This window comes from Poecilia formosa, unplaced genomic scaffold (assembly GCF_000485575.1).
Source record: "Poecilia formosa unplaced genomic scaffold, Poecilia_formosa-5.1.2 Scaffold590, whole genome shotgun sequence".
Classification (NCBI taxonomy): Eukaryota; Metazoa; Chordata; class Actinopteri; order Cyprinodontiformes; family Poeciliidae; genus Poecilia; species Poecilia formosa.
In genome coordinates, this window is record NW_006800529.1 from 44,661 (window position 1) to 59,790 (window position 15,130).

General features: G+C 40.1%; 1 protein-coding gene across 1 annotated transcript in view; it reads left to right on the top strand.

The window, feature by feature from the left end:
• The first annotated feature begins 57 nt into the window (after nucleotides 1-57).
• The window catches only part of LOC103129901 (phospholipid phosphatase-related protein type 5-like), a 26,130-nt gene continuing 11,057 nt past the window's right edge, over nucleotides 58-15,130 (top strand). The window contains exons 1-4 of the mRNA XM_016665492.1: nucleotides 58-76; nucleotides 768-895; nucleotides 3,167-3,299; nucleotides 14,649-14,899. Of these exons, the coding sequence (XP_016520978.1) occupies nucleotides 58-76; nucleotides 768-895; nucleotides 3,167-3,299; nucleotides 14,649-14,899 (531 nt within the window). The remainder of the gene's footprint in view (nucleotides 77-767; nucleotides 896-3,166; nucleotides 3,300-14,648; nucleotides 14,900-15,130) is intronic.

Genomic DNA, 15,130 nt, shown 5'->3' on the forward strand with positions numbered 1-15,130 from the left:
TACTTGTTAACAAGCTGAAGGTGCTGTATTGATATTAGCTAGCTGTCTGGGTGAACGATGTGTGTGAGCAAAGGGGGTGGGGGGTGGATTCTTGGAGACTCCCTGTTATACTCAGTCCCGGCTCCAGACTAACAAGGGGGGGAATCAACTCTTTTGGGGGCAAAAATGAATCGTAGCTGAACACAGACAACAACACCAGTAGCCTACAAGCTACTTGTTAATAAGCTGAAGGTGCTTTACTGATATTAGCTAGCTGTCTGGGTGAACGATGTGTGTGAGCGAAGGGGGTGGGGGTGGATTCCCCCCACCCCCCACCATGTCATCTTTTAGCTAACTTTATCTGCATCCAACAGCTTTACTCAACAGTCTGTTAGTTTGGGGGAAAAACTGTGAAAAGTTCTTTGCTATTTGCTGGTTTGCTGCCATAATCCTAACATACCTGCGTAGCTCTGCACAGCAGCAGCAGGTCCACTAGCGGAACAAGTCAGCATTGGGCCGGGGGGCGGGGCCAATGACCGGGCCCCTCACATGTATCACTTGCACTGCAAAAAACTGTTGAGCGCGTTTTTCGTTTGATTTTTACCAAGGAAGCACATTGGCTAAACCGTGAGTGAAAGAGTCACCGGGATTGACTACTATATATTCCATTGAGGGACAGTAACTTTAACATTAAATAAACCTTTCTGAACAGGTAGGGCACACTTTCTCCTTCTATAATCAGACATTTAAGCAACTTGAAACCATTTCTCCCTCCCTGGCTCCTGCAGACCCAGGCACCCATCCGGGCCCGGGCCGGGGCGGCTGCCCCCCAGTACCCGCTATAGCTCTGCGCCTGAGCAGGTCTCCTTCACTGCCGCACAGTACGGGCGTCGTAGCACTCATGTTGCGTTTAAAGGTATCTCGGAAAAACAGTTTACGACATGTTAACAACGGATTAACCAGTTTTAACTGCTGATAAAAGTGACAGAGAACACAGATATGGGAAGTGCAGAAGCCCCTACTGTATCAAATTGACAGAGGAATAACAGAGAGCTGTCCATTCTAAGGTAAAAACCCAGCGCATACTGCATTCATGTTTTTTTGTTTTTTTTTTTCATCCAGACAGCTTCCCGCGCCCCCCTGCAATGACACGGCGCCCCCCCCTAGGGGGCGTGCCCCACAGTTTGGGAACCTCTCGACTAACGACAATTTTAAAGTCTATCCACCTTATTCCTGTGAGGCTTACGGGGGAAACGATTATGGGTCTTACTTCCGGCGCCCACCGGAAGTAGCAGTATTTCACTGTAATTTGTAGGGTTTGTTGCTAATCTATATTCATGATAGAAGTTAAATCTCTCTTTTCAGTTATAATACAATATTTAGTTAAACCTGTTCACGGACACACCGTCTGCTATCAGAGAGCTGCTCAGTACAGAGGATCGTAATTGTGAGTTTAATCACGGGGAGCAACAGGAACACAGCGTTAAGCTTTGTAACGGAATGACCGTGACTTAGCAGCGCTGCTAACAGCTCGTTTCTCTGAAGAACTGATGACATAAAACACCAGAACTACATAACATTAGCTTGGTGTGATGTGAATTTTATTTTTCGTTTGTATTTTAAAAATAAAGTTCATGAGNAAGAAATCATGTTCACATCTGACAAGAACTACAGCATGAGCTAAAATTGTTTGCTTATAGCAATAATGTGATACTAAAGAGAGCTGAGAGGAAAACCGGTTTTGTGAAGTATGGTTCTAGTTGAATAATGGCTGCTGTTATTTTTATCTCTACAGCTGCAGCACAGCCCCAGTCACGAGAAGACACTGTTCTGTGTGCAAATAGAAAAATGAACCAGGAATATGTTCAGTATTACAAAACAATGATGAAATAGGGCAAAGCCTGAGTATCATTTCAGTTTAACCAGACTGGAGCTGAACGTCTCTAGTCTTAGCGGTTATTAAAGTTTGTTAGTCATTAAAACATATAGACATCCAGGTTTCCCTCAGAAAACTAAGCTGGGTGGTCAGAGCACAGAGACGGTCCACCATGTTTAGAAAACAATGTTCCTCTGCTGAAACCCCTCGCCCCCCTCTTGTTGTTGCGTGATGGATGGTTGTAACTGAAACTGCAATTTCGTTGTCTTTGTGACAATGACAATAAATTATTCTGATTCTGATTCTGATGTTTTTGTATTAAAAAATGTCAGGCTGACAGGAAATATAAAAATATTACTGGGCAATAATGGAAGACACTGTTGACAATATTTAAACACAATCGTAGAGTTTTAAAAGCAACTAACCAAAAAAAAAAAAAATACAATTAAATAATTTTTTGCAATTCTGTAAAATCCCAATCAAGTCATCAGTGAGTGGATCTTCAATGTAATGCTGTTCACAGTTAGAGCCGACCCAAAGCATAAATAAACTAAGAAGCAGTTAAAGGCCCCAGACATTCAGGGCCCCATACAGAATATTTTTAATGCAGACCCATCTACAATTTTAACATTTATAATCCAGCCGAAGATGTTTTTACCCTAACATGCTTTTCCTTAAGAGTATTCTGAATATAATTGTCTCTTAACACATTTTCACACTTTTTACAATTTTTTTTTACACATCTAGAATTTAATTATCTGTATCATTTGAATTTCTCTCTACATATTTGATCATGTTTTGAGTTTCTTTTTCTCTGTGAAGCACTTATTTGTGAAAAAGTTCTATATGTATATAAAAAAGTTACTCATCTGTTTGCTCATGTCTTATGACTTACTGTGGACTGCAGTAGCCTTGTAGAAAAACGTTTAACTGGATTTTCTTTTTTATGTCTCGTGTCTGTTATTTGTGATCAAACAGTAACAACAGACTTCTGGAAGGTCCTGGTTTTATTTTCCAGTCTGTTGTGCTGTCAGTGTTCCTGCAGAGCAAAAAATCCACCCAGGTATTCATTTCTAGATTCCAGCATTCACACAGCAGTAGTAGTAGGACTTATTTAAAAAAGTTAAATCGCATCACATAAGCTCTCCCTTCTCCTGCAGTACTCCCTCCCCCTCATATGTTTCAGTGTATTCCACAGATGTGCAGATGAAGCCCACAGTCTCATGACTTCAGTGTCATGTAACATACAGTGAGAAAATATTCATAGGAACTGAATTCTGTGATTTGTCTCTGTTCTTTTTTTGCCATTAGATCACAATAACTGAGACAGTGCTGTTCCTGGTCCAGTACACATCCAAAGAGTTTGATCGCTCAGAGAAGACAGTGGCAACTGGCGACTGCTGTTACCTCAACCCTTTGGTGCGCAGAACCTTCCGGTTCCTCGGTGAGGCTCTCAATTTTTCAGAGTAAATGAAATCAACCTCTCCAGCTCTTTTCTAGTTATGCTGACCAATCAAAGCTGCACTCACAACATTCACACACTCATACCCCAATCTGTAGACAACATCGGATTAGTCTGGAGGGGCTAACTGGGATCAATCCCACAACTTTCCAGTTAAAACTACTCTTCCCAATGAAACACTGGCTCCCTAAATACAATGGGAACATTTTCAAAGGAATCACTGCCGAACCAATTTATTTTACCTGAGTGAAATTTACTGGAAATGTTTTATAGCCCATACTCAGACCCAAACATCTATAAACTGTTCACATTCTGAAAAGACACTGCAAATGTCTTTTGTGACACTGATATTCATTTAATCTGTGAAAAAATGCAATATATGAAAAGGTTTATGTTTTGTAGAAATATATATTCAGCTCCTCCTCTGAAGACGTTCCCACACTCTTTAAACAGATATGTTAATATTAACACAAATTGTGTCAAAACTCAACACAGTGATGTGTGTGAATAAAGACAACACAGTTTGTGTTAAATTCAACACAGTTATTGTGTTAAGAGTATTTAACACAATAATTGTGTTCCTTTACCACAGTTATTGTGTTAAATAATTTTAACACATCAGTTGCGATAAACTATTTGCATGGTAAATATGTTGAATGTTTGGATTAAAGAAGTAGAGCTCAGGCGATGCCTACCTCCAGCTGTCATTGGGAGGCAGGTGGGTTACCATTAGGCAACACAGAGAAAGAAAACCATCCACTCACAACGAATCTGGTGAAAAGCATCTTTTATTCATTGCATATTGAAGCTGTCAAATAAAGTAACAAACAAAAAACAAACAAATAAACAACAACAAGCAGCTGCTTCAATTGACTGTTCTTCCTGTGGAAAGTTCCAGAACTGCAGACATCCACAGAGTAATGTGATTGCTCAACAGTTTAACACATATTCTGTGTCCAGTTTTTTTTTAACTAAAGCAACTCATAATATGTAGAAAACAACACAAGATGTGTTTATTTGATGATAGCACAGAAAATGAACAACATATTTCAGAGTGCAGGCAACATTCAAATGGCCATATCTTTGTCATATTTTCATCTCTATGTGTTTGGCATTATTAGAAAGCTTAGAATATGCACTTTCTGAATTTGTAAATAAGTCAAAATGCCTCCTGGGACACTTGGTCCTTGTTTTGTCATGGTCAGTCACACTTTATCCAGTCTGGGATCCGGTTTCAACAATGGTCTCTTCTGGTCTCCCAAGACGTCTGTTCCTTGTGAATGCACAGGCACCTCATCTCGTCTCCGTGTGGACAGGGCTTCAGCAGTACCAGAACTTTCCACTTAATAACACATACCACATCGGCCCCTGCCCAGCCCCCTTTGTTAAAAACCACCACACTTAAAAAAAGTTTGCTAAGCCACTGACTAATGATAAACTTTCAATTTCTCGCAAAATCCTTTTTTGAATTGGTAAAATAGGGTCAATAAATAAATGTGATTTTGGCTGAAGAGAAAATGTGTAAATGAAGTTTTGCACCTGATGTTGCTGTGAATGTGGGAAAGCAGTGTTGTCACTGGCAAAGGATGTGTTATGGAATACACGTCTGTGCTTTAATTAGAATGCACCATTCTGAGATACTGTATGTTTGATCTTTGAAGAAAATCAAGCATGACCCAATCACTAATTAGAAAATGACTATTGCTGCTATATATAAACTTTAAAATCTCTATTTTTCTTGGAAATATTATGATGTATTTAATTAAAGAGAAATTAAGCCAGAATTAATTACTAAAATAATGTGTAATATTGCTGGAGTGATAATCAATCCACTTAACCTTTGACTCATTGTTTTTAATGGGCTTAAGACATATACAGCGTCCAACCATAATCTTTGAGATTGTTTCTGTATGACCAACAAGATATTCTTTTATAGGCTAGTCTGAGAACAAATTGTTGGTTAATTCCATCATTTTTAGCAATGTTGCTAAAAAATTATGCTTTTTAAAAATATGATACTTATTTTAAACCATATGTAACATTTGATCACATAGCACATTTCATGGATAACAAACACAAAGGTTTAATGAAAACAAAATCTAAAAACAAAATAACTAAAAGAACATGAAGACTAAAACTAAATCATAAAAATGTCTGTAAGTAGTCTTCTGCTGCCCTCAAAATGAATCAATACAATGTAAAGACAAGAAAACAGTTTTAGAAGTTCTCTCTGGCTGCCTGATCAGATGATCAAACTTGACAAAAACAGAAAGACAGACAGATAACCACCAGAGTCACACAGTGGGTCTCCTGACCTCTCCTGAGGCTGTTTCTGTCCAGAAAGTNAATTTTATTTTTCGTTTGTATTTTAAAAATAAAGTTCATGAGCTGTGTCTTTATCATTATATTTGGGCCAGGAACATTTTTTATAGGACAAAATAAAATATCTGGCTTCATTTAGTCCATCACAACCAGAATATCAAGGTTCTCCGTTGCTGAGTGTTGCTGCAAATCAGCGGATAATACGGATAATCTCTCCCCACTGGACTAGATCCGAATCGAATCACACATTAACCTGTTATGGAGAGCAACTTGCCACTGGAAAGTGTCTGCCTTTTCGGAGCTCGGGTAACTGTTGTGCTGTTCGTAGCTGTACTCTAATAATCAGACCAAGTTTAATTTGTGGCTGCAGCAAGAGTGTTTTGAACTTGCGCCCAAAACAAAGACAGTAGTTTTCATCGCCTACCGACAGATAAGGAAACAAAAAGAATATGGCTAAAAATTCTAAAGTTAAACAGAGAATCCAAAATGCTTTATGTGTGCGCATTTCATTGTGTGGATAGAAAGCCAAGGGAAGAAAACCCGCATCTGCATCCAAAGCAAGTGAGTCAGTGAAATGGCTAAATATTCTAGTGCGGGTTATTCGCGGCCATTTCTGTAAGTAGTGGTAAAACAATATTGTCACATTTAAGCTGTGATAGCTGGTGTTCCCACATATTTTATAGCCTAAAACAGGGGTGTCAAACTCAATTTCACCGAGGGCCACTTCAGCATATTGGCCACCCTCAAAGGGCCACATTGACAATACAAATCAGGAGAGCCCAGCTGCAGTCCTTCAGACTGCAACTTTTAGATGCATCCCTGCTAAAACACCCCAGNCGCCCGTCCAAAACCGATCATCTCCATAATGGATATACGTCTGATTTTCTAATTTCCTTTGCTGCAAATGTACACTGCATTTATTCCAGCGTTGGGTCAGTGTTTCTCAACCTTTTTTGGGCCTCCGCCCCCCTATCCCTTATCCAGGTCCCTCACCGCCCTCCACCAAAGAATTTGTAGGCTACTTTGCACTGACTATTATTTTATTATTAATGTTACTATCACTATTGTAGATGTTTTGATTTTTATGCTTGTTTCTGGATTTATGTATTTATTTATGTATTTATCAAATATTCTTATTCTGTGCCATTTTCTATTTGTTAAATATTCCACAGAATGATCAGATAAAAGATGTACAACATGCCAGTTTAAACTTTGAACTATTTGCAAAATGACTGAGCTCTGCAACATTAAAACATGGATAGAACTGCAACCACATTAATCGTAACTCTTCTTCTCTTCAGTGTTTCTGTTGGTTTCTGGTGGTGCAGCTCTGTGCTGCCTTCAGGAGAATGGGACATCAGAGTATCATCCATAAAATTTCACCCACATGGCATTTATTGTTCAAACCAGAGCTTTCAGTGGAAAAACAAAAGTTCCAGGTCCTTTTAATGCCGTACAAATATGAGACAGAAACATGGATTATATCTTAATATGATGATACTGGACAGAAATTACAAAGAACAACTCTGGTTCTTCATCAAATCCTAATGAGTCAAATTGAAAGTGTCATGGAGTCACTGAACAGCCTCATGACATTAACACTGACATGACAAATAATATTGAAGAAATAAATATATCAAATCTAATTAAAAACATAAATAAGTGATCAGTTCTTTACTGTTATGGCCTGTAAGACATTTTTTCTCAGTACTAGATGTGGTTTCAACAAACCCATGGCACTTCAACAATATTATTTTACCTTTTATCTGGAAATAGTGTCTGTTTATTCTTGCCATACAGTCCTCTGTATTGATTATTGCATGAAAGGTCTTGCCATACCAGTTTTTTTCCTCTGTATTTACTTTAGTTTCTTATTTTATTCTTGCATTTTGTTCTTCATTCATTTCCATTTAGTTTACTTTGATTAGTATTATCCTCTCTTGGTTTATTGCTATGTCCACTTTAGTTTCTTTCCTGTTGCTAGATTTATTTTATCGTTTATTGACGCTCACCATCAGTAATCTTCACTCATCACCTGCTGCGCCGCCTAATCGTCATGCGTTTCACATCATGTGTTGATTTTTCACTGTTCAGCGTCGGATTCTCTGTTTTTATGCCATAATTCACATCTAGTTCGTCGCTCCGTTTTGTGTCCCGCTTCTCCTGTTTCAGCGCAATGTGCGCGTCGTTTTTTGTTTTTGTTTTTTGACCCCTGCGCTGGTGTGCAGCGGTCGGGAAACGCATCGATGGGGAAAAGGCAGACTGACATAAACAATTGCGGTAGTCCGATTATTGAAATTTAAAAGTGCTGTGGTTCCGTTGTTCTACCCGTTTCATGCCGGACCACTTACAGTACTGGTGTTAACGCTATAAAATGAACGCTCTCTATCGTGGTATCACCCATGGAGGGATTTCTTTATTTAAATGGGTTAATTTTTCAGAGGGATACAAAGTGAGGGTTTTAATAATTACATGTTTATAAGATCGATTTTCTGTTGTCCTTCCATGGAAGCGGGCAGCTTTCAAATGGAAATAAAACAATTTTTGATATAAGTTGTTGCTTTGACATGATAACAGAACTGCCAAAACATATGTACAAAAATACCAGACAAAGTGAATCACAGCAACGTCATCAGTCGGTGTANCACACACACACACACACACACCTGGATCATCAGCGGATCTCTCTCATTATTCTCCCAGCTCTCTGCTTTATTTTGTCTGGCTTAGGATTCTTATTAGCATTGTGAATGGAAAGACTGTCATGTTTCTATGAAGAGAAGTAACAGATTGTTGTCCTTAAGGACTGCAGCAGGTGTGTAAACAGTCCACATGTTTTGATCTTGTAACTGTTCTCTTGTATAATTCACCACAGTGAAAGCTTAAAACAGCATCAGCAGGGACATCCAACATTTCCCTCCAAGTCCTCCCGACATCAAGCAGAAGCCAAACGCTTTCAGCTTCTGCTTCATTTCAAATGTTGTCCTGCTTTATTTTAGCTAATAGCAAAACTCACGTGTTTCACTCAGTGTTCCTACGTCTGCTCTGCTTTAGTGTATCTGCATGTGTGCCAGACAGTGCTGATTTATTCCCACTGGTTTCTGCATCTCCGTCTGCAGTGGAGCGGCAGCCTCATGTGCTCAGCCATCTCGCAGCTTCACAGCACTCTCCTCTCATTCATGCCTACCCAGGCTTTGCATAATGACTCAGTGTGGCTGCGCTGTTTAAGGGAGATTAAATTTAGAACAGAGCTAAGGGCCGTGGAGCTATCACACACTCCACCAGTGTCTTCAGCTGCATGCATTCAGAGCTTTGTGTTGATGCGCAGTCCACTCAGTCAATCAGTAAGATACTAAGCTGTAAGTGTATTTTAAATTAGGGGCAGTGCTATATTATAAAATAGATTATTTTTTTGCATAGAAGAATGACAATATGAGTTATGAATAAACCTTCCCTTTCTGCCCTTTTCTTTTCATTAACCCTGGGGCTAAGGACCTAGGTCAGATGTGGGCAGTAAGGACAGAAAGTTCATCCTAGTGGTATTATCTTTATTGGAAAGAATATTTTTAATCCATGACATTAAAAATCCTATTCACCTGCCTCCTGTGCTACTTATGTTCCTGTCTGACTTTTGTTTCTCACTGGTTTCTGGTTTGGTCTTGGTTGGTTCATGTTCTTGTCCATGTCATGCACTGTTATTCCTTCTTCATGCCCAGCCAGTTATTTAGTTCTTTGTTTTTGATTTACTTATTTTTTAAATAAACCTCAGCTATGGCACTCTACTCCTGCCATTGGTGCTTTGGCTCTTTATTATTCAGCCTCACCAACCATAACAAGAATCACGGATCATCTCTTCTTATGATCTGAGTATGTGGATACACCTGCAAGTTTCTTATATTTGCCACTTTTAACTCTTCACTGTACTGCTGAAATGTTGCTGTTCTGCATCCTCTGCAGATATTTCAAAGATATCTATGAAGGATATTTCTATTCTATTCTATGCAGACATATTCCTCTTGAGTGTAATGGTCAGATACATTTCATAAAATATGAATTAACACTTTCACACTGTGTCACTCTGTATTCAACACCTCTGCCTTGACTTTGCCAAAGTGTTGTGTGTGAGCACCAGTGAGCGGAGAGTCTGGGGAGCTGTGATAACTTTGATGTTGACTTGTGTAGAACTGCAGCTCTGTAGAGATACTGGCACTATATCAAACAAGAGGTGCATTACAAACACACACACACACATGTATACACACATATACAGGTAAAATTCAGATATTTACATCCACCGCATAAAAAAACATAACCTTTCTTCTCAATGTTGGACATTAATTTAGTCTAAATTTTCCTATTCATGGCAGGTAGGATCAAAAATATTTCTGTATTAACATCTGTTCGTCTGCTGCCTTAGCCGCCATGTTTCACACTGTTAGGGAAATCCATCTCAGCTGCTATAACCTGCATCTGTTCCATCACTGATACAAGATCCCTTCAGCCATTCAGTTTTTGCCAGATGAATAGTTACATCATGTGAGTAAAAATGTCCAGCAGTCGTTCCATACCTGTTTCTGACTCCCTGTTCTTGACCAAGCCTTCACTCCCTGAAGTTTTACCTCTTCTCTTGTCTATCCTGGATGTGACACTTGCCAACCCATTGCCGTTATGGACTTCCACTCTGGTCACAGACTCCCACTTTTTGCCCACTCCCCTTTTGATAATTCCGATCCTGCCCTCTTGATAACAGTTCCTTCCTGTATTTCCAACCAAGCTCTGTTCCTGCATTCTCCATTTGCTCATTGTGTCCATTCTCTGCCAAAGATGTTCCCTTCTTGGATTTCCTCTCATCTGCTGTTGACGGTTTTCACCAAAGATGTTAGCACCCTTCCCATGCCATGAAACCAGTGCTCTGATTTAGAGCACCGGTGCTCTATATCAGTGCTCAGACCTGGCCAGATCACCAACCTTCTCACGCCTTTTACAGTTGCTCCTAAGTCCTAATGAGCAAGGTCAAGGCTTCCAACTACTCCTTGCTTTTAAATCAGTCTTTGAACACATTTCCTGTGCTGGCTCTCATTTTCAGTTCTCAAAGTCAAGATATTGCAGCATATTCTTGCATAAAATTGGCTCGTCACCAGCACAGGAACGGCAGTATGATGTGGAGAGTTCACTAGTCACCCTAGAAAGTTAGAAACTACGGATGTTTTATCCTTGTTGGCCTCCTGGAATACACAGATTCAACCTCCAGCAACTGCAGTAACCTCCAGACTACTGGAGTTGCTGGAGCTCCTAAGCATTGCTTTCAACTGTCCGGTTTCCTACGGAGAAGTGTAAAGTTACTTTTGCACTGATGTACCTGCTCTCTGATGTAGTTGAGCTATGGGACACTGCTGAGTGGACTAGAGTCTCTGAAATCTGCTAATCCTTTCAGTCATTTTCCAATGACTTAAGCTGAATTTTTGACCTTGAGCGACCTTGAAAGTAAGAAAGCAATACACTGTGGGTGCTGTGGTGGCACAGGGGTTAAGTACAACCCACATATGGAAGCCTTAGTCCTCAATGCTGCCGTCGCAGGTTTGATTCCCGGCCTGGTGACCAATGCCACATGTCTTCTCCTTCTCTCATTACCCTTTTTCCTGTCAATTCACTATCAAATTAATGCCACCAGAGCAGGGGTGGGCAACTCCAGGCCTCGAGGGTCGGTCTCCTGCAACATTTAGATGTGTCTCTACTTCAACACACCTGAGTCAAATAATGAGGTCATTAGCAGGACTCTGGAGAACCTGACTGCACTTAGGAGGTGAGTCCAGTGTGTTGGACCAGGGAGAAATCTAGGAGTTGCAGGACACCGGCCCTCGAGGACCAGGATTGCCCACCCCTGCACTAGAGCCAGTAAAACTTTTAACAAAAGAAAGCAATACACCAAAGTTCTTGTTACCTTTACCCAATTTTTACCCTTGAAAATTAGGTAAAGTTACCAATTTTTTTGAACTATCACACTGTCATAAGTTTTATCCCAGGGAATGGTGGGATGGCACTCCTGCTGGTGCTTCTACTCCAGTCCCTTGGTATTCAGCCTCCACCACTATACAGTCCAGAGTTGGCTGGTGGGGGTCCGGTAGGCGATGCCTCCACTCTTCCAACCTGCTCATCTCAGTTCCAAGTCCTGATGGGGATGGAACCTGTCAGTCTACTTCCCTGTTTGCCTGCCATCCCACATTCTTCATCTTCTCACCTGCTCCACATCATTCACTCCATAACTTGCATCTGTTCCATCACCAATATATGATCTAGTCATGTGAGTAGATCTATCTGGGATTCCTTCCATGCCTGTTTTTTATTCCCTCTTCTCAACCAAGCCTTCAGTTTCTAAATTTATGGCTCTTGCTTTGTCCATCCTGTAGATGGCGCTCCCTAACATTTCTGGTCAGCCACTCTCGCTATGCAGAACCGTAACTACCACTCTGACAGAGTGACCATCACAAAGTTCTGATCTCAGAACTAAAACACTGTTTGAGCCTACAAACCTGACCCAGTTTCACCAGAAAGAGACGGACCAAATTCCAGCAAGCCACTGAGAGAAGCAGGTGAAAGGAAACCCAAAACATTGTACAGTTTAAAAAGTAATTGTAGCAAATTCTAAGGAACTGTATGTAAACTTATAAATTTGAGGAAAGTAAAGACAAAAATGTTGCTCTCAAATGGGAGAGAGAATTTGGGATTTAGCTCTGCCTACTCTGATACTTAGAAAACAGAAAATAATTTTGCTCATCCTAACTGACCTGAAAGAGAGGCAGTTCATTGTTATTAACTGTCACAGTGAGACGAAAAAGTTGTGTCTTTTTAAACAGTGGATGGAAATATCCTGGTCCAGTTGTTTGACAGATGGATGGCCTTTACTCCATGAGCATCTGCTCAGAACACACACACAGTATTTCTCCACAGCAGCTGTGACGCCATGCTGTGTTCAAAGAAAGCAGGCTAGGTCTGATTCATGTCCTGCTAAGCAAGTTTTGCTCTTTCTGGTCCCTGAGTCAGAATGAAGGAAGCTGGGGGTGAAAGCCATCCGTAAAACACAAAGAGCCAAAGAAACTGGGACAATGTCAGAAAGATAAGGAGCGTGGTGACTACACAACAACTGAGTCACACGACGCTTGACTAAACCTATTTGATGCTTGTTAAGAAGTGAAGCTGTCAGCATCTAGACCAGCTTCACACTCTGTTGGTAAGACAGGAAAGACAATGAGTTCAGCTGATGACAACCAAACTCCTCTGATGCCGCGCTGCAGTCTCTAATCATAGGTTTCTCTCAAAGCCTGCAAGATTTAATTAGTGTTGCACAAACACTTGACAGGGACTTGAGAAGCTGTGAATGTTGCTCTGACAAATAACACTTCTCAGATGTTTGTGCGCGCGTGCGTGTGTGTGTGCGTGTGTGTGTGAGAGTGTGAGACTGTATATGAAAAACCTGCCTGAGTAAGCACCTGTTGGATAATTCAGACTGACAGAGGATTGGACTATAGCAGAGTGGAGGCAATTATTCTGTTAAAGCCTTTCAGTCACTGAAACATAAAGGCCGGTTGGTCGGTTTGAGTGGCTGAGTGAACGTGGTTCAGGGAGTATTAAAATCAAGAGATTCTGCAGAAACATCCTCAGGTCTGTGCTGGTGGAAGTTGAGCTTCTACAGCACAACTGGACTTTTCACACTATCCTTCTGGATGTTAACTTAGTTCTTGGTAAGCAAGTAAATTAATAAATGGCATAATGTAATGTTGTGGTGACTATTTAGTTTTTAATAACCTCTTTTTGTGATGAGACAAAAATATACTTTTTCTTTTGCTGTTTTAGAAAGAGGAGTCCATTTTTACAGTTTTCCATTTCAAGGTCAGCCTGTTAAAAACCATTCTAATTCAGGTTTTCAGCAGGTCTTATAATGTCAAATGTCAAACTTTCACTTCCATTTTCTGTTTTGGATTCTTTTAAAAACTTAAAAGTTATTACTCTTTTTTTTCTTTCAATCTAAATAAATATTTAGATTTATTTAGATTGAATAAATATCTACATTTTGTAATAAGATGCATATAACACATTATGGTTATATACATCTAAATAATTATAATACTCATATGCATTTAAATAAAGGTTTGTAACCTTTATTTAAAAAATAAAGGTTGCAGACCTTTATTTTTCATAAAGGTCTGTAACCTTTATAAAAAAAATTTGTTTTTTTTTTACATATTTGTTGAAACTGTCACTATGTGGTGTGTGAAATAAATCAGGTTCATCCAGCTTCTCCTGGTACTATCCAGAAACAAGCAACCAAAGTCAGGAGGGGGGTCTTAGAGCTGGCAATCAGCCCGTGGATGGTGCTGCTCATCCTTTCCCTCCCATAGACATTGCTTTGCTGCAGCTAGCCCAGCCTGTCATGAATACTGAGGCTAGTTAGCATGGCTACGCTTTTCCTGTAATTGTAAGTTGTTTCTCCACCTTTATCACATTGAGCAGCAAGTACCTAAGGTCGATTGACAGCACTTAGACCCTCCTGCTGGCTCTGATTGGTTGTTTTTGGTCGGGAGTAGTGCATTTCTTCAGATGGCAACAGCAGCAGAGGGAGGAGGTGAAGGAGATCAATCTTTTCTCTTAATATACCATCAAGACGTGGTAACAATTTTGGCAATTATGTAAATTTTTTAATGAAAGTTACATATTGCAGCTTTAAATAAATTGTGTAGGGAAGAAAAAACCCTTAAAAGTTAATGACATACAAAGAAATCCTTAGGATCCATAACCCATGGTTTTATATACATACATACATAGACTTGAAAAATGATTTTTAAAAACTCATAAAATCAACCCTAGCAAAGTGAATTATTATTATTATTATTTATTATTATTATTATTATTATTATTAAGATCAATGAGGATTTCTCTGACATCAGATTTGTGATCTAGTTTGTCCTGTTTATGATCTGTGGTCCACCTCTTCAGCTTTTATTTCTTCCCCAGGAGTCTACGCCTTTGGCCTCTTCACGGTTGACATCTTCGTCAATGCAGGGCAGGTAGTGACAGGGAACTTGGCGCCATACTTCCTGACAGTGTGTAAGCCAAACTACACAGCACTCGGGTGTCAACAGGCGCTGCGCTACATCAGCCACCAAGAGGCCTGCACAGGGAATCAAGACGATGTCCTGAGGGCCCGCAAGACCTTTCCCTCAAAGGAGGCTGCTCTCAGCATCTATGCTGCTCTCTATCTGGCTGTGAGTTTATCTTTCTGATCTGTGGGCCAGATTAATCTTACAAGCACTCTGATCAGTTTAGCTGTATATCTACACTGTTTTCTGAAGGTTGCTGGTTCAGTTTTTCTTTCTGTTCGCTGTATTTTTGATTGCTCTGTGAAGGGCCCTCCAGTCATGTGGTTTTGGACTGCCAGTTACTCCCTGCATGGAGTAGAGAGCAGATTGCCTTTGTTATCTTTGTTATGTTAAAGC